At 38.3% G+C, this 25702-nt stretch overlaps 1 protein-coding gene across 1 annotated transcript in view; it reads right to left on the bottom strand.

The window, feature by feature from the left end:
• The window catches only part of LOC115216665 (UV excision repair protein RAD23 homolog B), a 105729-nt gene that overhangs the window by 30712 nt on the left and 49315 nt on the right, over positions 1-25702 (bottom strand). Inside the window, exon 2 of the mRNA XM_029786166.2 lies at positions 13697-13775. Coding sequence (XP_029642026.1) covers positions 13697-13775 — 79 coding nt within the window. The remainder of the gene's footprint in view (positions 1-13696; positions 13776-25702) is intronic.

Raw genomic sequence — 25702 nt, 5'->3', positions numbered from 1 at the left:
TAATGGAAAAAGGATGGGGTGCGCTCATCACCAAAATGATAGTATTCAGTATGTTGAGGACAGGAATTTCTGTCAAAGAGACATGGCTTAACAAAGTTGTATATCATCTCCCTCTTTCTACCCCATACCCACTCTTTCTCTTAGTTTTCACATTTATTATTATTATTAGATTGCATCTTTGCCAATTAGCTGGTTTTTCTTTCAGATGCAGTTCAGTGTGTGTGTGTGTGTACATCTGCACCACTCAAGATGTGAGTAAGCAAATACTCCAATAACCTGTAATTCCCAACATGGGGCATGGTAATAATTTGGTGGGGCATGCGTATGGTTATCTGTACCTCTTGTACACAACTATGCCAACAGAGAAGGGAGACAATTCGAGAATGAGCTATAAAAAAAAAAAATCTTTACATCCCTTCTGTGGACAATTTTATCAAATTTTTTTTTCATCATCACAAGATCTGATGTCGCTTAATTTATTTCCTTTGGTATGTGAAAACGTGTAGGTAATTACAAAAATGCACGTGCACGCGTGTGTGTGCATGTATGTATGTACTATAGAACTAGTCAGTACTGAAAGCAATGCCAACTTAATTCCCTATGGAGAAATAAACTGGAGACAGACAAACAGACAGATATTTATGGTACTGGTAACGTGTGCGCGCACACGCGCACACACACACACACACACACATATATATATATACACACACAAACAGAGATGAATATTAACAAGTCATTTTATTCCCACCAGTCAAGAATTATTATGGAGTTTGTGAATTCAGCAAAAAGGTAAGCTCATTGATAGAAAGGCTTTTGCAGCTGAGAAGATCCACGGAATATTTTTTTATTTCTTTTGGAGCATATTTTCCAAAAGTGTATACTCAAATCTTTTTTTGAAGAAATTGTTGAAAAAATTTGCTTGAACTGAAATCTCTTTGTGTTTGATTCAAAAATACATAAAACGAGTAATGCATGTAAAAAAAAAGTTTGTCAATATTCATCATCATCGTTTAACGTCCGTTCTCCATGCTAGCATGGGTTGGACGGTTTGACTGGGGATCTGGGAAGCCAGAAGGCTGCACCAGGCTCCGGTCTTATCTGGCAATGTTTCTACAGCTGGATGCCCTTCCTAACGCCAACCACTCCGTGAGTGTAGTGGGTGCTTTTTACGTGCCACCTGCACTGGTGCCAGGCGAGGCTGGCATCGGCAACAGTCGGATTGGTGCATTTTACGTGCCACCTGCACGGAAGCCAGTCGAGGCGGCACTGGCTTCGGACACGATTCAGATGGTGCTTTTTACGTGCCACCGACATGGAAGCCAGTCGAGGCGGCGCTGGCTTCGGATGGTGCTTTTTACGTGCCACCTGCATGAAAGCCAGTCGAGGCGGCACTGGCTTCGGACACGATTTGGATGGTGCTTTTTATGTGCCACCGACACGGAGGAATATTTAAAATTTGGATTTATAACTGCTATCCATGATAAACAGTCACCTTTCTGCATCCTGTACCAACAATGCCTGATCAACAAATCAGTGAAACCAAATCATCTTGAGCTGCATTTGAAGACAAAACATAGTACGTATGAAAATTCAGATTTAAACTACTTTAAGTCTTTAATGGAGAAGTTTGCAAAAAGAACAACATTAGTCACACTCTTGAGGCTAGTTATGAAATTTCATTACTCATTGCTAAATCATCATCATCAACGTTTAACGTCCGCTTTCCATGCTAGCATGAGTTGGACGATTTTGACTGAGGGCTGGCAAACCAGATGGCTGCACCAGGCTCCAATCTTGATCTGGCAGAGTTTCTACAGCTGGATGCCCTTCCTAACGCCAACCACTCCAAGAGTGTAGTGGGTGCTTTTTACGTGCCACCGTAAAAAATCATACTATTGGAGAGAATTTAATTAAACCACCAATATCAGCATTTTTTAAAACAGTCCTGGAAAAAGACGACCAAGTTGTTCAAGCTGTGCCACTCAGTAACAATACTGTTAGTAGGAGAATAGATAAAATGAGTGAAGATATTGAAACAACTTGTTGAAAAGCTGAAATCAAGAAAATTCTCATTACAAATGGATGAATCAACTCTAAGAGACAGCAAGGTTGTATTGCTAATCTATGCAAGATATACTGATAAAGGTGAATTTGCTGAAGAAATGATATTCTGCAACTCATTAGAATCCACCACTACCGCCACTGATATATATGATAAGCTAAAAAATTACTTGCATGTCAACAATATACCAATAGAGAACATAACATCTTGTTCTGCAGATGGTGCTCTTGTTATCATCATCATCATCATCATTTAGCGTCCGCTTTCCATGCTAGCATGGGTTGGACGGTTCAACTGGGGTCTGTGAAGCCAGAAGGCTGCACCAGGCTCCGGTCTTATCTGGCAATGTTTCTACAGCTGGATGCCCTTCCTAATGCCAACCACTCCGTGAGTGTAGTGGATGCTTTTTACGTGCCACCTGCACAGGTGCCAGACGGAGCTGGCAAACGGCCACGAACGGAGGGTGCTTTTACGTGCCAAGGCTGCTTAAAATTGATGAAAAGATGAGAACCCAGAAATGCTTCTTGTGCACTGTGTTATTCATAGAGAGAATGTAGTATCCAAAAATATGTCTCCTGTTCTCAACGAGGTACTAAAATCAGTTTTAAAATGTATCAATGCTATCAAAACTAAATCCAAATGTGATCGTCTTTTCAAGCAGTTTTGTGAAAATGAAAATGCAGACTATGTGAGACTTATCTCACGCTGAGGTAAGATGGTTCTCAAAGGGGAATTGCTTGAACAGATTTATGGAACTTTTTGATGTTCTTACTGACTTTTTAAGTTACAAGCTTGAAATGAAGCACCTGCTAACCGTTGATGGTAAAGCATTTGTGAGTTACTTCACAGATATCTTTGAAAAACTGAATATGTTAAATAAACAACTTCAAGGATCAAATAAAATTCTTATTGATGCAAAGACGAAGACATTTGTTTTGTTACACTCACTGAGGTATTCTCTCTTTTACTCTTTTACTTGTTTCAGTCATTTGACTGCGGCTATGCTGGAGCACCGCCTTTAGTCGATCAAATCGACCCCGGGACTTATTCTTTGTAAGCCCAGTACTTATTCTATCGAACCGCTAAGTGACGGGGACGTAAACACACCAGCATCGGTTGTCAAGCAATACTAGGGACACACACACACACACATATATATATATATATATATATATATATATATACACATATATACGACAGGCTTCTTTCAGTTTCCGTCTACCAAATCCACTCACAAGGCATTGGTCGGCCCGGAACTATAGCAGAAGACACTTGCCCAAGGTGTCACGCAGTGGGACTGAACCCAGAACCATTATGTGAAAAAAATATTTCTGACAAAATTTTTGACTGGTTTCATTGGCTAAAAAAAACGTGAGGTGACCAATGCTGCTGTACTTGTCATTTGTGGATCATCTGAAAATATTGATCCTCAGATTTGAAAGTAAGATTTTCTGATTTGAAACAAATTGATTTTCCATTACAGGTGATGCAGCCAATGCTAGTGGATATATTTGATGTTTCGATACAATACCAAGAAGAACTCTTGGAAATGCAAAATGATTTGAGTCAGTTAAAACTTTATTCAATATAAAAGGATTGATGCCATACCTCAAAAAGATGAGACAGAAACCAAATACCCAAATTCAATCAACTTTGCAAGAAAATTGTTGCTACCGTTCCCATCTTCATATTTAGCTGAATGTGGCTTTAGTGCTGTAAATGATTTGTTATCGAAGAAAAGAAATTGACTGGAAACTTGAGACTAAAGCTGACTAAATTGGTACCTAATATAAAATCTCTCTGTAATAGGCATGAAGCACAAATATTTTATATTTCTGCATTTCAGTTCTCTATTATATGCTTGTTGTGTCTTGCTCGACATGGTTTTGTGTGGTGTTATGACGACATAATTCAATGATGGCCTGACTGGTCCAACAGTATGCCTCACCTACTTGTTATGCCTGTCAACTATTTATTTGTAGTGGAACAGCCTGCTTCTCTGGCTCAAAGTGTCCTCCACAACAATGCTTTTGAAACTTTAATTTAACTGTTCTTCCATTTTTTTTTGTCGTCTTTTTCTCTTTCATGAATGCCATGTTCCTTGGAAGCTTGTTTAGAGACCAAGTTAATAGCCTTTTAAGCTTCCTCCAAGTGAATAGTAGTAAAATTTTGAATAACAAAAATGAAATATCACAAGGGGACATCAGGATTTCAGAAATGATTTGGCGGGGCATGGTCAAAAATCAGTTGGGAACCACTGGTCTTAACTGGTTAGAGTAGAAATACTTCCTGGCTCTAAATACAAAGTTTAATGTATGGGATGTAGTTTTAGCAATGTTACATACATGAGGCCTTAGTTAAGATATCAACAGATATTCTAAGATCTAATATTTGTAGCAGTTTTATGCACAGGGTGTATTAATATTTATAGTATTTGTGTTCTGGTGCTATTAAAGGAGACTACAGTATTTATGTCCTACTTAGAGAATGTTTTCGCAGTGCATAACAGTTACGCAGGCCTAGCATAATGTGCCTGTGACGAAGACATTTAAGTGACAGTCAGTATAATCAGTAAAGGAGCATGTGTGAGTGTATGTGCGTTTTGTTAAAAGTAGTAGCAAGTAGATCATAAAAAACGAAGTTGAATAAATGTGACTTGAGATGAAGCAACTTGACAAGAAGAAATTTCTAATGATATCCGTTATAATGTATGACATAGAAGACTAATAAGAAATATGTTGCTTACAAGGTTTCTGTCATCTATAACAATTTCAGTCAAATGGTCAATACAAAAAAGAAGACTGACTTGAAATATTTGCCAGCTCCAAGAAAGACATATGTTGCACCAAACATAAATCAACAGACAACTACTGAATGTGGTGAGCAAGTTCACCCACTTGGGAAGCATACACTCCCGAAGTGTTGTCACTGACGACAAGGTGAATGCCAGATTCACTAAGGTCAATGCTATATCCAGCAGATTCCACAAGAATATGGGGAACAGGAGAGACATCACTCTAGAGACAAAGATCAAGGTGTAATTGGACAAGTTCTCACTCACCATAAACAGCATGCAAGGAAGCTGAACTGCTTCTATACAATCTACCTCAGTAAATTTTTGGCATCAAATTGCAAAACAGGATAACTGATACAGAAAAAACACTCTTGTATTTAACTGTCCAACATCCACACAATCCTGATACAGTCACAGCTGTGCTAGGCAGCTCACTGGCTCCTAGAGAAATTGTGCGAACTCCAACATGGTAAACACACCTGAGGTAGCCAGAAAAGGTGTTCTACAAAGACACACTGAAAGCTTCACTGAAGGTCAATATTAACCACAAAGAGTAGAAATAGAAAATGTTGTATAGACGAGTATACAGCAGTCCACAAGGGCTCCAAGACATGAAAGGGCCAGCAGAGTGACTGCAGCTGAGCAACACAGACAAACCAGAAAGGAAAATACCATCAGATTTTCTGTCACCACAAGCATCCCAGCACAGACTGTCACCAAGTACTACTTCACCCTTTAGTGTTTAAACAGGCCGAATCCGACCCAATATATTCTACATGTTTTATATTCAAACTGGCGATATCCAGCCTCTCACTCCTAACCTACAATGCCATTCTGAAAATTAACAATCACATCATTGAAACCTCAAAGCTATAAGATAATGCATGATTAATTCAAAACAATTTGAGTGAAAAAGTATTACATTTAACAGAGTAATCTGAACATTAAAGGGCTAATCCAATCCTTGCATGCACAGATTGGATTAACTTGCAATCTGCACTCTCACAAAGCCGCACCACTCTAAGATAATTAGATGGTCCTTGTTGGATCAACAGATGTACAACAATGACGAAGAAGCATAAGTTGTAAAGAAAAACAACCAACAGAAAGCAGTAAGAAACAATGTATGATCCACTGTTAAAAATAATGAAGTGGGGAAGAAGCAGAAGGCATGTACAGCCATTACATTATCATTATTGTATTAAAAAACAATCATCATCATCATCATTAGCAGCTGCTTTAATAAACAAGCTTTTGAGAGTCACTTTCAAACAGGAAACCATCAAACGTTGGTATGTAAACCGACAATGAAGAGGCCAGTTCAATTTGCTACTGCTGCACTGCTACTGTTGTCTTTTCAAAATGGATTTTTGTCGAGCAAAGATAAAGTTATATGAACTGAACTGAACTGAATAGAGAAATGTGTTTATGAAGTGGTTGTAAGGAGAGAAACAGTAAGAAATAGTATGTATGTATGTATCATTATCAAACCAATGGAATTGAATCAATTTTCAAAATTTGCCATGAAATATGATTTACTGAGAACATAGTTTCATTGTGCCGGTGGCACGTAAAAAGCACCCACTACACTCGCGGAGTGGTTGGCGTTAGGAAGGGCATCCAGCTGTGGAAACACTGCCAGATCAGACTAGAGCCTGGTGCAGTCCCTGGCTTCCCAGACCCTGGTTGAACCGTCCAACCCGTGCTAGCAGGGAAAACAGACTTTAAACGATGATGATGATGAAGACATTTAATAAATGAAAAAATTGGAGAGATAAATGTTTCTCTCCAACTATATCTTAATTAGTTTTCAATACCTTCTTTTTTATATAGTAATATTGACGTCAGATTATCATCATCCTATTATGCATTGTGGCATGGATTAGATGGAAGTTTATTCAGTTTGCTTTTCTTTTGTTTGAGAATGTTTTACAGTTGGTTGCCCTTCCTGAAACTGACCCTTTTTAGTTGCATCTTATGGCACACAGGGATAATAAAATTAAATAACAGATTAAGAAACCCAGTACTAATGGCACCAATATCTAATCATCATCATCATTTAACGCCCATTTTTCACACTGGCATGGGTTTGATAGTTCCAAGTTACAGAGTGGACTGGGTGCTTTTTTACATGGCACCAGCAAGGTCTGCTTGGCATGGTTTTTGGAGTTAGATGCCCTTCCTAATTTCAATCACCTTACAGAGTAGGCTGGTACTTTTTATGTGGCAATGTCTGCTTTCATATGGTTTTCGCAGCTGGATGCCCTTCATATGAATCGGTTATTGATTGACAGATAAAATAAAGTAAAAGTGTTTTAATAAAATACTAAATGACATTTCTGGGAAAAACCCAACTGAATCAACAACCAATGTATAATGTATGACCTATTCACAATGTTGCGTATTACTATAGACACATAAATTTATTAACCCACAATGGTGCTTTCTATTCTGTGAAGATGCATGGAAACAAACAATATTGTTAAGTAAAAATGTCTTGAAAACTGAAAATACAAGTTGATTGTGTGCTTACAGAGCTTGATTTGTAAACTATCCCATTGTGGGACATCTTGAGCAAATGTCTTCCTCAGGCCAACCCATGATGTGCTAATGGTAATTGTAGACACAAACTGAACAGGAACCCTTTGTGTTTTCCATACATCTTTTATTTGTTTCAGTCACTTAGCTACGGCCATGCTGGGGCACTTCCTTGAAGGGTTTTAGTTGAATAAATCAACGCCAAGACATTTTTTTTTAAAGCCTAGTACTTTATTCTACCTGTCTCTTTGCAGAACTGCTTAGTTACGGGGAACGTAAACACACTAACACTGGTTGTTAAGCGGTGCACATTGTGCCCAGATTGGCTAATTCAGGAAAAAAAATATCTCGGGTTAAAATAATCACCTGATAGTGATTGAGGGCTCGTTTGAACCACAATTTTAAGGGCTATCAGCTGGAACCAAAATTATTTATTTTTTCTTTGTTTAAGTGACAAGCCTTAAATGAAGCACCTGCTAACCATTGATGGTAAAGCATTTGTGAGTTACTTCACAGATATCTTTGAAAAACTGAATATGTTAAATAAACAACTTCAAGGATCAAATAAAATTCTTATTGATGCAAAGACGAAGACATTTCGCTTTGTTACATTCACTGAGGTATGTGAAAAAAATATTTCTGACAAAATTTTTGACTGGTTTCATTGGCTAAAAAAAACGTGAGGTGACCAACGCTGCTGTACTTGTCATTGTGGATCATCTGAAAATATTGATCCTCAGATTTGAAACAAATTGATTTTCCATTACAGGTGATGCTGCCAATGCTAGTGGATATATTTGATGTTTCGATAGAGTATATAACCAAATCAGAGCATATTGACCAAAATTGCCTTTTTGGAGTATTGCAGTTAAAACGATTATCTGCAACATCCATGACACTTTCAGAAGAAGAATGTCCATCATGTTGCATCCAGCTTCAAAACATCCCAGCCCAAGTTGCTCTGTTTGTGGTGAAGTTGGTCACACAGCTCATTCTTCAGAACATAAGGTGATGTCTGCTTTGACAGAAGAACAATCAAGAATCGAGCCCTTGTTACGCATATTTATTGCTTGGCATTGTTTCAATATTTGTTGTGAATAATAAGTGATCAGTTTCCACAATTTAGTGCAAATGATTCTGATTTTTTTTTTTTTTTTTGTGAATCATAGGGGTGGGGGTAGACACTATGGTAACATTTTAATCCAGGGATTTGTTGGGAATATTTTCTTTCTGTTATCTTGTGTTCGGGTCTTCTTCAATTTCGGAATAAGCAATGCAAAAACCCTTCAAGTCAGAATCTAACCAACCACATGGTTCCGGGTTCAGTCCCACTGCGTGGCATCTTGGGCAAGTATCTTCTGCTATAGTCTCGGGCCAACCAAAGCCTTGTGAGTGGATTTGGTAGACGGAAACTGAAAGAAGCCTGTCGTATATATATATATATATATATGTATGTGTGTGTATATGTTTGTGTGTCTGTGTTTGTCCCTCTAGCATTGCTTGACAACCAATGCTGGTGTGTTTATGTCCCCGTTACCTAGCGGTTCGGCAAAAGAGACCGATAGAATAAGTACTGGGCTTACAAAAGAATAAGTCCCGGGGTCAAGTTGTTCGATTAAAGGCGGTGCTCCAGCATGGCTGCAGTCAAATGACAAACAAGTAAAAGAGAAAAAGAGAGAGTAACTAAATAGCAACCTAGCCCTTGAAGTCCATGCAGATAATATTCCCATCAGTCTTCCATGTATCTATTCTAAAAACTTTGGGACTGAATAAAATTAAATAACAGATTAAGATACCCAGTACTGATGGCACCAATGTCTAATCATCATTTAACATCCATTTTTATATGCTGGCATGGGTTGGACAGTTTGACAGGAGCAAGCAAGCCAGAGCACCAAGCTCCAGTGTCTACTTAATATCTTCTCGCAATATTCCAGCCTTGAATAAGTTTCTTTAAAGTAATATCACACAATACCTCACCAACATTTCTCTGTGTGTGTGTGAGAGAGAGCATGTGCCAATATAGCATATTGCATGATGTAGAACAATGAGCAAAATGGCAATAACACTCTGCAGTTAATACTCTCAATATGTGATAACCAATAGATTAAGAAAAAAAAAAACTTTGAGAAAATTGTTGGGGAGTTGGAAACAAGAAGGGCATCTGGTCATAAAATACTATCCCAAAGTCTTCATCCAATATTCGGCCATCTCCAAACTTTTCCACAAGCTTTTTTTTTGGTTTTATCACTTTGGAGGTAAAAGGTGTATGGCTTTGGGATTAGGGTATTCGGCTTACAATCATAAGGCCAGGAGTTCAATTCCCAGCGACACGTGTCCATGAACAAGACATTTTATTTCACGTTGCACCAGCCCACTCAGCTGGCAAAAATGAGCAGAGCCTGTATTTCAATGGGCCAGCCTTGACACATTCTGTGTTAGGCTGTTCCGTTGATTGGGATCAGCTGGAACCCTTGTCGTCTTAACCGACAAAGTGCCATACAAAAGAAACCTCATCAGTTGCCCACAACAGATGAGGTTCCTTTTAAATTAGAAGTGCGGGGCAGAGATCATTACAGTTAACATAGAAAGACTTAGTCGGCTCCACGAATATGTAGGACAGCAAGGAAATTTCCTTCAGCAGTGATTCTCTCAAAACAAACATCTGTATATCATGTTTGATACAGAGCTTGGGGGAAACACCATTAAAACAAAATGTTCTCCAAAAGTTACTTACATTAATAATATTTCTGTGATCCTTCACAGCATTTTTTAAAAACATGTTATACCTTTATTTCAAAGACTTTCTAATTACCTTGTTAAAACAACCATAGTTCAGTTTATTCCAGTCTCCAGTGCATGGAAAAACATAACAATCCATTCTTAATAGTTATTATAGCAATAAAAACAAGAGCACATCATGTTCTTTTAAACTTGCTAATTATATGTGATTGAGGTTTAAACTAAAATATATAGTCTAGAAAATTCCTTTGTCTGTCAGTCAGTAACACAGAAAGATAACAACCGGTCGACTAAAATAAATTTAACCCTTTAGCATTCAGATTACTCTGTCAAATGTAATGCTTATTTACTCACACAGTTTTGAATTAATTATGGTTTATCTCACAGATTTGAGATGTCAATGATGTCGTTGTTTATTTCTAGAATGACATTGTAGTGTAGGTGTGAGAGGCTGAATCTGGCTAATTTGAGCATAAAACAAGTAGCACATTTGGTTTAGATATGGTTGGCTTAAATGCTGAAGGCGTTAAAGTGAAACTGACCAGATGACTAATGAGTTTCAAACTCTCCATGATACAAACATGCTAATTAGTGTACACAACTTCTCACCCAATTTTGTTTACTTCTCTGCTAAAGATTCAGACGTAGATTGCAAAGCAGTTAAACCTGTATTAACATTTTATATCAACAGGAACACCTATTTCCTATCAATTTCTATTTTGTATTTATCAAAGAGAGATAGCAATGTTCTAAATTTGAGGTTTAAATTATTAGAAAGCTATTTTCCAAGACCATCAATCACAATTTTCTTTTTACTCAGCTAGCTTCCCCCACTCAACATCAGAAACTAAAAACCAAAAATTAGTTTGTGAAACTCACATCAATGTCAAGCTAAAGAAGTAACTGTCTGCAGATAAAATAACTAAAATGATTAGTTTCAAGTGCATAATCATAAACTGTAATCTTTGAAGATCATTAACTTTTAAAATGTGATGCTTTCTCTCATAAAATGCCATCAGTCACCAATGTGTACGACACAGAGATTATCTATTTGCCTGAGAAGCTTCTATCAGATCTTTAAAGATTTAACTTACCTATTTCTTACTCTTCCTTCTTTCAGAAACCTATTAAAATGCAAACTTCCACCCCACTTTGAGTTAAGGAAGGCAGTACTGAAGTTCCTTTAGAAAAACTGCCAAAACTGAGAAAGGAGGGAGATACGTCCCAAATGCTTGTAACAAAATAGACTCAACTAAAGGTCTCTAGGTGCCAGTCGACAGTGTTAAACTGGATGAGAGATTAGGTCTAAACCCCTCAAGTAGGCCATAGCAAAATTTGAACCCAGAATGCGTAGAGCCAGTGCAATTACTGTAATGCAGGAGTCCCCAGTCACTGGGCTGAAGACCAGTATGGACCAATGGACCAGGCAGCACAAGAGAAATAAATAAAAAAATTTTTTTCGATGTTAGGGACTCTTGTTGTCTACAGGATATATTTGCATTATATATATAATAATTAAATTATATATTACATCCTTTATTGTGTTTTGTTATGTGCATGATCCCCATATTCATAAAAAATTGTCTTGCTTGAAACCAGTTACTAGTGTAAAAAAAAAAAAGTTGGTAACTGCTGATGTAATGTATTTGCTTTGACATTCTTTCAGTTCTGCCAATCTAGTATCCTGAATCAGTATGTTTTGTAATCGAGCCTGGCAGGACGAGAGGCAAAGTTTATCTCAATTGCATCTGAACTCAAAGCACTGAGTCAACAAATGCCACAAGATATACTAACCAATGCTCTAACCCTCTGCCAATTCACTGCAGTCACTGACTGAGGTGTTTTGTCATCGTCATTAGGATACAGATTCTCCAAATTCACAGCCCATGCTTTGAATCTGGTGAATACATTACTCACTGTCAACAAAAGACAGCTATTCCATGAACATCTCCTGCTCTCATCTCCAGCCACTACGGCAACCACCAACTCACTCAGCAAAAGTCAGCTTAATATAACTCACCTTGAAGAGACCTATTGAGTCAAGTACGTTAACACCAACATCAAAATGAAAATCAAATAGAAATTGAAGTTAAGATACCCGTGTCGGTGACACGTTAAAAGCACCATCCGAACGTGGCAGTTGCAAGCGCCGCCTGACTGGCGTCCATGTCGGTGACACGTAAAAGCAAACCGAACATGGCCATTTGCGAGCCTCATCTGGCCCCTGTGCCGGTGGCATGTAAAAAGCACCCACTACACTCACAGAGTGGTTGGCGTTAGGAAGGGCATCCAGCTGTAGAAACACTGCCAGATCAGACTGGAACCTGATGCAGCCTCCTGGCTTCCCAGACCCCGGTCGAACCATCCAACCCATGCTAGCATGGAAAACAGACATTAAACGATGATGATGATGATTCAACAATCTATCCAGGAATTTTAAGGTCTATATACAGCTGTACATGCTGATATAACCAGTACATCAATAGTTTCATCTAAATAGTGAGTCAGAGACCACCATCGTTTTAGTGTATACTTTTCTAGGCTTGCAGGGATCAGACGGAATTTGTTAAGGCATGCTTTTCCTGTCACCAATCCCCACCTGTTTTCCAAGTAAGTTAATATTTTTTGGTAGATTGGAGACAAAGGATACTGCTTGTGTGACTGTGACATTTGCAACAATCATGCGATGTCAAGAGAAGGAGGCACTCACATACATTTGGTTGGAAGACCAGGGTTATCCAAATCTAAGCAAGCTCAACCCAATCAGGACGAAAATTTCAGGTGGCTATGTTTTAAATTGGGCGAAAGATGTAAGTCTGCTGCCCTAGAGCAGAAATGGTTTCCACACACTTTCCGTTCACTCGATTTCATCATCATTTAGCGTCCGTTTTCCATACTAGCATGGGTTGGACGGGTCAACTGGGGTCTGTGAAGCTGGAAGGCTTCGTCAGGCCCAGTCAGATCTGGCAGTGTTTCTACGGCTGGATGCCCTTCCTAACGCCAACCACTCCGCGAGTGTAGTGGGTGTTTTTACGTGCCACCTGCACAGGTGCCAGACAGAGCTGGCGAACGGCCACGAACGGATGGTGCTTTTACGTGTCACCGGCACGGGGCCAGGCGATGCTGGCAACGGACACGAACGGATGGTGCTTTTACGTGCCACCGATTTACTTCACAAAATTTTGGTTGACCCAAGGCTATTGTAAAAGACACTTATCAAAGTTGCCAAGCAGTTGTGATCAAACCCAAGAGCAGGTAGTTGCAAAGCAAACTTATTAACCACACAGCCATGTTGATATTCTCAACGTAAAAAACAATTTTTCTTCTTATGAAGGAACTGAGTGACACAGCCAACATCAAATAATTTACAATTTAATATTTCACCTCCTTCACTGATACGAGCTGATAGCTTGAACCGAAATGAAATTGAAGAAAATGCTGAGTCAGTGAAAAAACCATTTTTCACTAACATATCCATTGCAACTACGAAAACCTAGAGCAAAGTATGGTTAGAAATTATTTCCTGCAGTTGACAGATAAACCTAAGGATAACCTACCTGAATATATCAGCTTTTGGGCAGCTGCAGGATAATCTTTACCCTTATCTTCTTCAACTTTTTTCTTTAATTGCTTTACCTGGAAAATAATATTGAAAGCATTAGTGATATTTTGATATTTTTGTAAAAGGATATTTGTTACAAATTACCTCTGACTATTTCACATGTATGAGGGTAAGATATCTCACAAACACGTACACGGTATATCCCACAAACATGTAACCTGTATATCTTACATATACAAGAAGACTGCTTAATAGGAAAGTTTCTTGGTTAACTTTAGATAAGAGAAAGAGGCCAATAATATGTACAAAATAAAAAGGTTGGTTGAAGAAGTTTTAGTCAGTAAAGTAAAAAGTTTTAACAGCTGCTGCTGCAAACTTCCTCTTTTGATATTGTACTGGTAAATCAAATTTCAAAGACTAATCAAATTAACTAAGATGGAGATTAGCAATTAAAAAATAAACATTGATGAAGTTAAAGGAGAGTGTATATAACTTTATACCATACATGGAGAAGCATGGGGAAGCACTCCATTGGTTACGACGATGAGGGTTCCGGTAAATCCGAATCAATGGAACAGCCTGCTCGTGAAATTAACATGTAAGTGGCTGAGCACTCCACAGACATGTGCACCCTTAATGTAGTTCTCGGGGATATTCAGCGTGACACAGAGAGTGACAAGGCCGGCCCCTTGAAATACAGGTACAACAGAAACAGGAAGTAAGAGTGAGAGAAAGTTGTGGTGAAAGAGTACAGCAGGGATCACCACCATCCCCTACCGGAGCCTCACGGAGCTTTAGGTGTTTTCGCTCAATAAACACTCACAACGCCCGGTCTGAGAATCAAAACCGCGATCCTATGACCGCGAGTCCGCTGCCCTAACCACTGGGCCATTGCACCTCCCCATACCATACAAGAGGGTATATAACTTTATACCATAGTCAATAAGATCAACATATGAAACTAATAATTCTTAAAACAACTTACTTATTTGGATTCTATAACCACAACAGGTTTTATATTTGGATAAACTCGTTTCACTTAAGAATTAAAAAATATTCATCTCTGCACTGATAAATGAGTTAATGACTAAGACATAGTTGTACGTATGATGCAGTAAAAGTCCTCATCACTGAAGCCATTTTGTAAAAACTGCTGTTTGTAATAGAGTCAATAACCAACAGCAAACTCTGCCAGATAATCATTTTAAAACAAAACAGTAAATTGAGAGGGGAATTCTATTTAGCTTCAAATACTTTCAAAATAGTCGCGCCTTTGTTGTAGAAATGTTTTACATTCAGTGCAAATAGTTAGTGAACAAAAACAAAAAAAAAAAAAAAAAAAAAAAAAAAGGGTGGCGGTGGTAAACTGGAAAATAAACTAATGTGAATGAAGAAGACAGAAAATTGGTAAAGTTTTGACCATTTTTAATATCTGAAAACGAAACATACTAATGACTTGTTTGAACCAGAAACAATATTAACTTTGTATCAAAGAGAGAATCTGTACATTGAATTTAAGCATGACCTTCGAACTTTAGGTCTCACCGAGGCAATGACTAGTGACCGAGACCTTTGGAAATATGCTGTGCGTGAAAAGACCCAGCAGGACAAGTGAGACCATAACCCGTGGCCTTTACCTGGAATGTAGCCAGTCCACTTATGCATACCTTTCCTTCTTGGGACACAAAACTCTGCTTGCGAAGACCTGTTGAGGCAATTGAAATCAAAATCGATCAAAAATCAATGGAAATTGTAGTTGTGATACCAGTGCCGGTGGCACGTAAAAAGCACCAACCAATCGTGGCCGCTGCCAGCTTCCCCTGGCACGTAAAAAGCACCCACTACACTCATGGAGTGGTTGGCATTAGGAAGGGCATCCAGTTGTAGAAACACTGCCAGAACCCCGGTCGAACCGTCCAACCCATGCTAGCATGGAAACCGGACGTTAAACGATGATGATGATTCAAAAATTAACAAGAAAAAAAGAATAAACCTTGTAAAATTTGAACTTGGAATGGTAAGATAGTAAGATATAGAACTATTTAGGCATTCAGTTTAACATTACTCTTTACTCTTTTACTTGTTTCAGTCATTTGACTGCGGCCATGCTGGAGCACCACCTTTAGTCGAACAAATCGACCCCGGCACTTATTCTTTGTAAGCCCAGTACTTATTCTATCGGTCTCTTTTGCCGAACCGCTAAGTTACGGGACATAAACACACCAGCATCGGTTGTCAAGCAATGCTAGGGGGACAAACACAGACACACAAACATATATATATATATATATATATATATACATACATATATACGACGGGCTTCTTTCAGTTTCCGTCTACCAAATCCACTCACAAGGCTTTGGTTGGCCCGAGGCTATAGTTGAAGACACTTGCCCAAGATGCCACGCAGTGGGACTGAACCTGGAACCATGTGGTTTGTAAGCAAGCTACTTACCACACAGCCACACTTCAGTCATCTTTCCAACAAACATTTCAATAAAAGCTCAAACAGTATATATAGGGGATACAATAATGTGAAGAACTACCAAAGATACTAATATAATACATAGTAGAAAAAAAAGGGAGAAAAGAATACTAAGTAATAAAATGAAATGACAGCAAAAGCAATGTTATTTGATATAATAATTAGTTATTAGATAAAGTAGCAATATCCTAATCTAACAAACCACCATCTATAATTAAGTCATATAATAGTTATTAGGTTGAAGATCATAAAGATGTAATTTGGATTCCTATATCAGAAAAAAAAGTGTCCTTGAGCAAGGCACTTCATTTCAAGTCACTCCAGCCTTTTCTCTCTCAATCTGTCACATTTGATGCTCGGCAGCTAAATCATGGGTAGGAAAACTGAAAGGGTGAATATGCCTGCTCACAAATACACAGACACCTAAAACAGCAGGTGAAAGCATTATACAACGTTACCAAGTTATACTTGCAAGTAAGAACAACTAGTTTACCATACAGGACTGCTTCACCAAGGACCAAGTAAAGTTACACACCAACAAACTACTTAGAGCAACACAAAAACTATGCAGTGGTTTTTCCAAAAGAAAAGCAAAATGAGAGTATATAAAGCATTGAAGTAGTAAGAAGTAGATTGGCTTTTGTTGCTATAAGGTCAGATAACGTGACAAAGTCTGAACATTTCATGTAACCTTAATGTAATCAGAGATTTTCAAGTGTTACCATTAGAGAACACATCACTTGTAGGGAGAAAAGGAAATGAGTGCACACACACACACGTGTGTGAAAGCAATAGAAATCAACCTGAAGTTGTCAGACAAGTGTTGTTTCTCCATTTGTTAATCTAGTTTCACTGCTGGAAACTGTAGTATTTCATGGATTGATTGATCAATAATTCCAATATATCAATAAATATCAATGAGTAAATTTGTGTCATATCATATATGACATATACCAAGTGAAATGCTGTATTCCCCCCATACAGAGTCGTAAACTGTTCCACATGTATAGTACTGTGTTCTAATACAAGACAGATTCAAGCAGTATATGGTACAAAGAGAATAACATGATCATTCCAACAAACTAAGTTCACCAGATAGCATTGATTTGCCTTTTACAATTAACCTCCTAACCTGCTATTAAATAATAGCCAAATCTCCCTACAGCATTTATGAAGGTCACATTTACAGAAACAGGGGAGACAGTGCCCATGACCATTACTGATGTACCAAGAATACTGGGCTGTCAGTGGGGACATATGTAGATCAGAGAGTGAAAAAACAAAAAAAAAAACAGATTGGGAGGGAGTTCAAAAAGGCTGTAGTTTTAAGAAGGGAATGATGTTTTTTCAGGTAGGGTTTAAGTAGAGAGATACTGTGGGCTGCCAGGGTTCTGTGGCGCATTCATTCTGCAAAGCTCTGACTGGGCTTGGAGTTACTCAAACAGCAAAGAGGAGGGCTATAAATTCCATCACTGAAGCTGCAGGGAAGGCTACTAAGGGGCTTGGGATAAAGTGAACAGAACAGTGGTTTGCTGCTACTGGAATGCAAGCTAGGACTTTGATCAACCCCAGATGGGTTAACTGGGGAGGGGATCTGATGTTGAAAGACCTAAAACCTCACTGATACACCAGAAACATCACAAATGATACATTCTATAGCATCTGAGAGCTTATATCTTGAAACTAAAATTAAGAGTGACTGGTGGAAGAATAAAAGGGTAGACTAAAATGTATGCATGTATATAGCAGCACCATCCCAGTACTTAAATGCCATGGAGGCTGTGTAGACAACCAGCTATTTATGAGAGCTTAAGTGGTTGGAAGCACTCCGTTGGTTACGACGATGAGGGTTCCGGTTGATCCGAATCAACGGAACAGCCTGCTCGTGAAATTAACGTGTAAGTGGCTGAGCACTCCACAGACACGTGCACTCTTAACATAGTTCTCGGGGATATTCAGCGTGACACAGAGAGTGACAAGGCCGGCCCCTTGAAATACAGGTACAACAGAAACAGGAAGTAAGAGTGAGAGAAAGTTGTGGTGAAAGAGTACAGCAGGGATCACCACCATCCCCTGCCGGAGCCTCGTGGAGCTTTTAGGTGTTTTCGCTCAATAAACACAACGCTCGGTCTGGGAATCGAAACCACGATCCTATGACCGCGAGTCTGCTGCCATTGCACCTCCGAGAGCTTAAGTATTACCTAACTAAAAAAAAAAGGATTTAAGCTTCAAACACCTCTCACAACTTTTTCATATTCTGGAATTAGAAAACTGATTTTTTTTTTCTCTATACAGGACCTAAGTATATTTGAAAGTGCAACTGGAAAAAGTAGGTGAGAATAGATGTTGACAGGACTGTGACACCAGTCTTTGGTGATACAATAGTGGAAACACCAACAATAATGATGATTTGTAAAAGTGCTACAAGTTGTTGATTGAACTGAGCCTTAGTACATTATTGCTACTTATATTATCATCCCTGATGGGGTAGATGAACTTGGAATACAAAGAGACATCACAAATTGTTTTATCCGGCACCTGACCAATTCTACCCATATGGTAGATGTAAAGTGGCAAGGTGGTAGAATTGACACACTGTGCAAAATGCATAAATTCTGAGTTCAAATTCCAATGAGATTAGCTTTGCCTTTCATAAGTATCAGTTGATACCACTATAGCTAGAGAGGCAGTCTAAACATTTTGTTACTGTATTTCTGTTGAAATACCCAGCCTTCATATCAATTAATTTTGAAGGAAATAAATGAATATCGTAAATAACTTATTGTTAAGCTGGTATTTAGAACATAAATTAACAAGAAGTTTTGTTGGAAACTTTGAATTTAGACAATTTTAAAACAGGAAATTTTGTACCATAAAATGAGAGGGTGATCTTGGGTGGGCTGATATCAAAAGGGTTACTCTTCAGTAATGTACAGAGACAAAAGTCAATTATATATACTCTTTAGCACACAATTCCTCCAAGATGAGAAAATTTTAAACTTTTTCTTTCAGTACTCTCACGTAATTGAAACTTAGAGGGCCTTGGAAAAATTCCAGTCAATCTATTTCTGTTAATGCAATATAAAGGACGGATCTAAATATTTGGTGAAGCAACTTGTAGATCTTACATGGAAGTTATGCCAATGTTTCAAGAGCCATAAAACTATTTCCCACAAGTCAAGTCAAATTTGATAGTCAGGTAGAGGGCAGTGAGCTAGCAGAATCATTAGCACGTTGGGCAAAATGTTTAGTGATATTTCATCCATCTTTATGGTCTGGGTTAAAATTCCACTGAAGTTGATTTGCTCTTTCATCCTTTCGGGATTGATAAAATAAATATCTGTTGAGTACTGGAGTTGATGTAATCAACTAAACCTCTCTCCCAAAATTGCTGGTCTTGTGCCAAAACTTGAAACCAATATTTGGTAGATGTAAAGTGGCAAGGTGGCAGAATTGGCACACCATGCAAAATGCATAAATTGTGTCTGCCTTTATGTTCTGAGTTCAAATTCCACTGAGGTTAGCTTTGCCCTTCATTCTTTCATAATTATCAGTTGAACGTGGGTCAACTTGTACCCCACTGAAATTTCTGGCCTTGTGCCAAAATTTTAAAATCCATATTTGGTAGTTGGTCATGTTTCAACAGAAACACTTTAACCCTTTAGCGTTTAAACTGGCTATATCCGGCCAAAATATTTTACCTGTTTAATGACCAAACTGGCCAACCCTACAAATCATGCTAAAAATTAAGTTATCTCTTCAAAATCCCAAAGCTACAACATAATTGCATGACTAGCAATGCATCCCGGCGTTGCCAAGGTGTTATGACCTACAGCTAGCCAGATTGTGTTATTTGTTCCTTTCTTATTGGCAGAACTGACACAGCTGATTTACAGCGAACTGGATTACTAGTGCAATAAAAGTTATTGTTTGTTTGAAGTGGAGAGGGGGGCAGGTACAATTTGCATGGGTTTGCATGAAAGTGCTTTTTCTTCTTAAGAAGGATCACAAACTATGTATGGTTTCATCATATAAAAGTGGGTTAATACGATTTAACCCAGAAACCACGTTTTCAAAATTTTTATTTCCCCCTGACTCCACTGCAATTTCTTAATTTGTAACTTTTTCAATTTTTTTTTTATCCATATACAAAAATACAGAGATTACAAATCTGGGAAATATGTTTTTTTTTTTTCAAGTTTAATTTTTCTTAAAGAAACACTTCCCCCACCTTGCCCACCCCATCACCAATCTACTTTCAAAAAGTTAAAACCTCCCAATGTTTCACACATGCATAGAATTGTACTCAGAAAATCCAACATGCTAGAAACAACAGGTAAACAACATTATTTCTGAAGAAACTTCCCTGCTTTCTAAAAAGCTAAAAGTGAAACGTTGGGAGTTTGTAGCTTTTTGAAAGTGGTGAGATGGTAGGTGGATGTTTGGGAAGGAGATTTTTAGTGTTTCTTTAAGAAAAAAAGAAAATTCTTAAAGATTCATCTGCTTTTTACTCTGTGGATTACCAAGAAAATAGGTAAGGAAAAAAGTAAAGATGAAGAAATTGGGATGAGGAGGGAGAAAATTAAAATACCGAGAACGTGTCTTTTGAGCAAAATCATAATCTCCTGTATTGAAAACATAGGAATCAGAAAGAATTTAGGAAAAAAAATCAGATGGAGGCACAAATGTCACCTTGGACATGCTAGAAACAGGTAGGGAACAGGATTTCTGGGAAAACTTCCTTTTAACTTTATACTGAAGATCAGGTTTTTAAATACACTCATCACAAACACAAACTACAGAATAGGAAAAGGTATTTTCAATTGGATTTGAGTTGTAATTTTGTGTGAACACAGCAAGGAATAATTTGTACAGAAGTTTTACCTAGAAAAAGAGAGAGAGAGTGTGTGTGTGTGTGTGTGTGTGTGTGTGTGTCGCACACCAAAGAAAGTTATTTTATGGCATTCTTTCATTTGAAACAGCAAAGTTGTCAACTCAATCATATGGGATCATATGGCTGTTCATTAATTTCTGTAAGATTTTTTAAAAATTTCTTTATGCATTGAAGAGAGCAGGAATTGAAAGAGAAGAGAAAGTGAAAAGGCAACATTTGCTTTGAAGTGAAAGGAGAAAGCAAAAGATATATGTACATGCATATGAAATGGACATACGTGTGAGAGAGAGAGAAAGTGAGTGAAGATGCGTGTATTTTTTTTGCACGTATGGCATAGTGGCACTCGCTCTCTCTCACATACAAGCACACATACACAAAATACATATGCATACATCTTTTTTGTATGTATATGTGCATGTGAGAGAGAGAAAGAGTGAGTGACTGTATTTCCTTATAGCATATAGAGAAATGGATGTCTTTTAGTGAAATCTTTTTGGTTGTGGCTTATTTTAATTCAATATGTGTACATTTTTATAGATATTTCTCTAAGTAGAAATCTATTCATGCATAAAATATTGGACAAAAGTGAAACATTAGAAGCAAATTGAAATATTGCCTGAAGCTGACCTCAAAATTGGGTGACTTGACCTCATTTCCAAAGTTATTTTAGTAGGAAAAAAGAGTTGTGCCAAAAACAGTTTATTTGGCAGCCTTTATATTGGGTCATCCCATAAATAATGCGTTTTTTTAATACCTCTTTTATTTTTCAAAATTAATATAAACAAAGTTCTTTTTTAATCTAAAATATACTCTCCATTTTCTACAATGCTCTTCCATCTATCTGGTAGATTTGCAAGGCCCCTCTCTCAAAATTCACTTGTCCATGACAAAAAATACTCCTCCACTACTGTTCTGACACTGTCTACAGAATTCATATTTTTCTGTCCAAATGATTTTGAAAGCTGCAGAATAAATGATAATCAGATGGGGAAGTGTCAGGCGAATATGGTGGGTGGGGTATCGTTTCCCATTCAAACTGCTCCAGCCTTTGAAATGTTGTCCTCACTTTATGTGGCTGAGCATTATCCCGATGGAAGAACACCTTTCGTCTTTAAAGGAAAGATGGCTGCTGACTTGAATGACTGGTTGAATGACCAAATCCAAGCTTCTCTGCTATTCTTCAACAGATTTTGTTGCACCAGGGTTTGCAGGATGTCGTCGTCAAACTTTACAGACCTTCCAGGATGAGGTTCCTCTTCTAGGCTGTAGTTTCCAGTTCAGAATTTCTGGAACCACAATTGAGACTGGCTTACACATATTGTTTGATCCCCATCATCATCATCATCATCGTTTAACGTCCGTTTTCCGCGCTAGCACGGGTTGGACGGTTCGACCGGGGTCTGGGAAGCCAGGGGCTGCACCAGGCTCCAGTCTGATCTGGCAGAGTTTCTACAGCTGGATGCCCTTCCTAACGCCAACCACTCCGCGAGTGTAGTGGGTGCTTTTTACGTGCCACCTGCACAGGTGCCAGGGGGGTCCGGCATCGTCCACGATTGGTTGGAGCTTTTAACGTGCCACCGGCACGGAAGCCAGTCAAGGCGGCGCTGGCAACGGCCATACTGCATTAATATTCCTCGCACTTTCTGTTGTACTGTTGCCTTTATTGAACTCATAAAGCAAAATGTGCCAAATATGCTCCTTTGTCACTTTCATTATAGCTTCGAAAAAAATAAATTAAAATCGAACTGCACTCTTCAAAACTTGCAATAAGAATAAAGACAAGGTAAAACTACTACTTGTTCTTATAGCAAGTTAATGCAGGTAGTTTATACTGCCCACCCCACCTGACTTTTAGTTCATGCAACTGAAAAAAACCACATTACTTATGGGATGACCCAATATATAGACAAGCTGCTTTCTTTATTGTATGTAGTACAGATGTGACTAATTCAGAGAAACATTCATTATTCACACACAATCACTCTCATAATGCAACACTTGGTAATTTTGGTCCAAACTGATTGTTTGAACCAAAAATAGTATGAAACTATTTTCACTTTCTAATGAAACCTGGTCATTGTAGAGCAGTGTCTTTCAAATAACTAAAGCTGGTTGTTAAGGTAACATAGAAAATATGTGAACGAAAATAAAGTTTATTTGGTAGCAGAAAGACTACCAAATAAACTTTTGATACCCATATATGTCAAAATCAGCAACTTAGTTTTTGAATTCATAAGGAACACACACACACACACACACACAAATTCTCTTTTATATACATAGATTAATATAAAACAGTGAGAATACATAAGCATTACTTTTGACAGAATAATATGAATGGTAAAGGATTAAATATAGTTCTAACACATGCACACACTATTATTTTGTAGAACCCCCTGCAATAATTCAATTACTGACAAATATTACCCTCACAAAAATGGTTCCTAGGAAATATAGAAAAATATTTGGTAGAACAATTGCAGCGTGGAAGGTGTTTGTAAGCCATTTAAGAAACAAACAAAAGCCGTTCGATTCACTTCAACATTTAAGTTTAATTTGTCAAAATATTTTCGTTGCTAAAATCCGCGACCTGCAGCACGGATTTTTGTCAGTGAATAGGTCGCAGATTTTAGCGACGAAAATATTTTGACAAATTAAACTTAAATGTTGAAGTGAATCGAACGGCTTTTGTGTGTTTCTTAAATGGCATACAAACACCTTCCACGCTGCAATTGTTTTCGTTTCAGCACACGATCTCAGATCAAATCACTTGCTATGCGAGTACATCTCCGTAATATTTGGTAGAAGTAATATAGGAATGAACAAAGATATGCAGATCCTAGATATTTTTGTCTTTTTCAATGAAAAAAATTCTCAAACAAGTGAGAAGCCACTCAGTGTAAGGGATTATGAAGGAGAAATTAAGAGTAAAGGAATAAATTTAATTTAGATTTGAAAGAGTTGCAGTCATAAGGAGGAGGAGGAACACAATGAGGTGGAAAGAAGTTCCAAAGACTGGCAGTTCGAGGAAAAAAGCTATGATCGTAGAAAACTTCCTTATTTGTGGAAGCACTCTTTACTCTTTTACTTGTTTCAGTCATTTGACTGCGGCCATGCTGGAGCACCGCCTTTAGTCGATCAAATCGACCCCGGAACTTATTCTTTGTAAGCCCAGTACTTATTCTATCGGTCTCTTTTGCCGAACCGCTAAGTGGCGGGGACGTAGACACACCAGCATCGGTTGTCAAGCAATGCTAGGGGGACAAACACAGACACACAAACACACACACACACATATATATATATACATATATACGACAGGCTTCTTTCAGTTTCCGTCTACCAAATCCACTCACAAGGCATTGGTCGGCCCGGGGCTATAGCAGAAGACACTTGCCCAAGATGCCACGCAGTGGGACTGAACCTGCAACCATGTGGTTGGTTAGCAAGCTACTTACCACACAGCCACTCCTGCACTACTGAATTTGGATGAAGATGCTGAGTTTCAAGATGGAACTAAGAGAAGTTCATCAGAGCAATTCCTGTGCAATAATGATAGAAAAGATTAAGACTGGCAGCTTCATGTTGATGTGACAAGGGTTGTAGAATTGAAGCAAGAGAGGGACCAATCAAATTAGAGACTCACTTCTGAACCCAGTCAGGGAGATCCAAGAGACAAGATAAATGGACCTGCCCAAACGAGAACTGCATTCCATACAAGACAAATTGTGGACTTATGCAAATACAAAATGGAGGGATACAAAACTATGATAGAGGGGCAAGGAGCAGGTGACTTGCTGAAGAGGTGAATATATGGCTTAACCACCTGGGAAAGAGACGGGGGGGGGGGAGAAAGCCATGTGAGATCCAGGTACAAGGTGCATACAAAACAGAATAGGATAAAAGAGCAGAAAATGTGTGTGTGTGTGTGTGTGTGTATGAGCCCTTGTTTTGACAAACTTGACAACACTACATGCTGTTTATAAATAAGCATCACCCTCATACAAGTGATGTTGTTTGTTTCATGTCTTCCACGATGTCTGGTCATGAGGAAATGTTACCTTATTTGGAAACAGGAGAAGACTTGACTATGGGAAGGCCATCCAACTATAGAGAATTTGTTTCAATGAATTCTAAGAGACCCATGCAAGCATGGAAAAGAGGACATTAAAATAATGGTGGTGATGACGAATGAATTGGCGCAACATGAAGTGCCTTGTCCAAAGACAACACAACCTCTGGAAAATCAAGTCCATGATCTGACAGCCAAGATGTCAAACCACTAGGTTATAAGTATCCTAGATGGGGTAGAAAGGGCTCCTTAGCCGTAGTGAAGGCAATCTATCTAGGGAGATAACCTTACAATAAATCACTCGGTCCGTAGCTTAGAAATACTGGGTTGACGTTCAGCGGGAACAGCTTTGTTTCATGGAGGAGGAAAGATCTTCTTTAGTACTTGGTTGTACAATGCTTTCCAATGTGTGTAGTAGTGGCGCGCGCACACATTATTAGCCATTTGAAAAGACTATGAAAGTCTCGACCACGGTCGAACAATGATGATGATCCTAGATGAAGTATTTAGTCAAATGTCTGTCTACATCTGCATGGCTCTGTTTCCAAAG

Source organism: Octopus sinensis, linkage group LG10 (genome assembly GCF_006345805.1).
Source record: "Octopus sinensis linkage group LG10, ASM634580v1, whole genome shotgun sequence".
NCBI lineage: Eukaryota > Metazoa > Mollusca > Cephalopoda > Octopoda > Octopodidae > Octopus > Octopus sinensis.
This window is presented reverse-complemented; position numbering and strand designations above follow the sequence as displayed.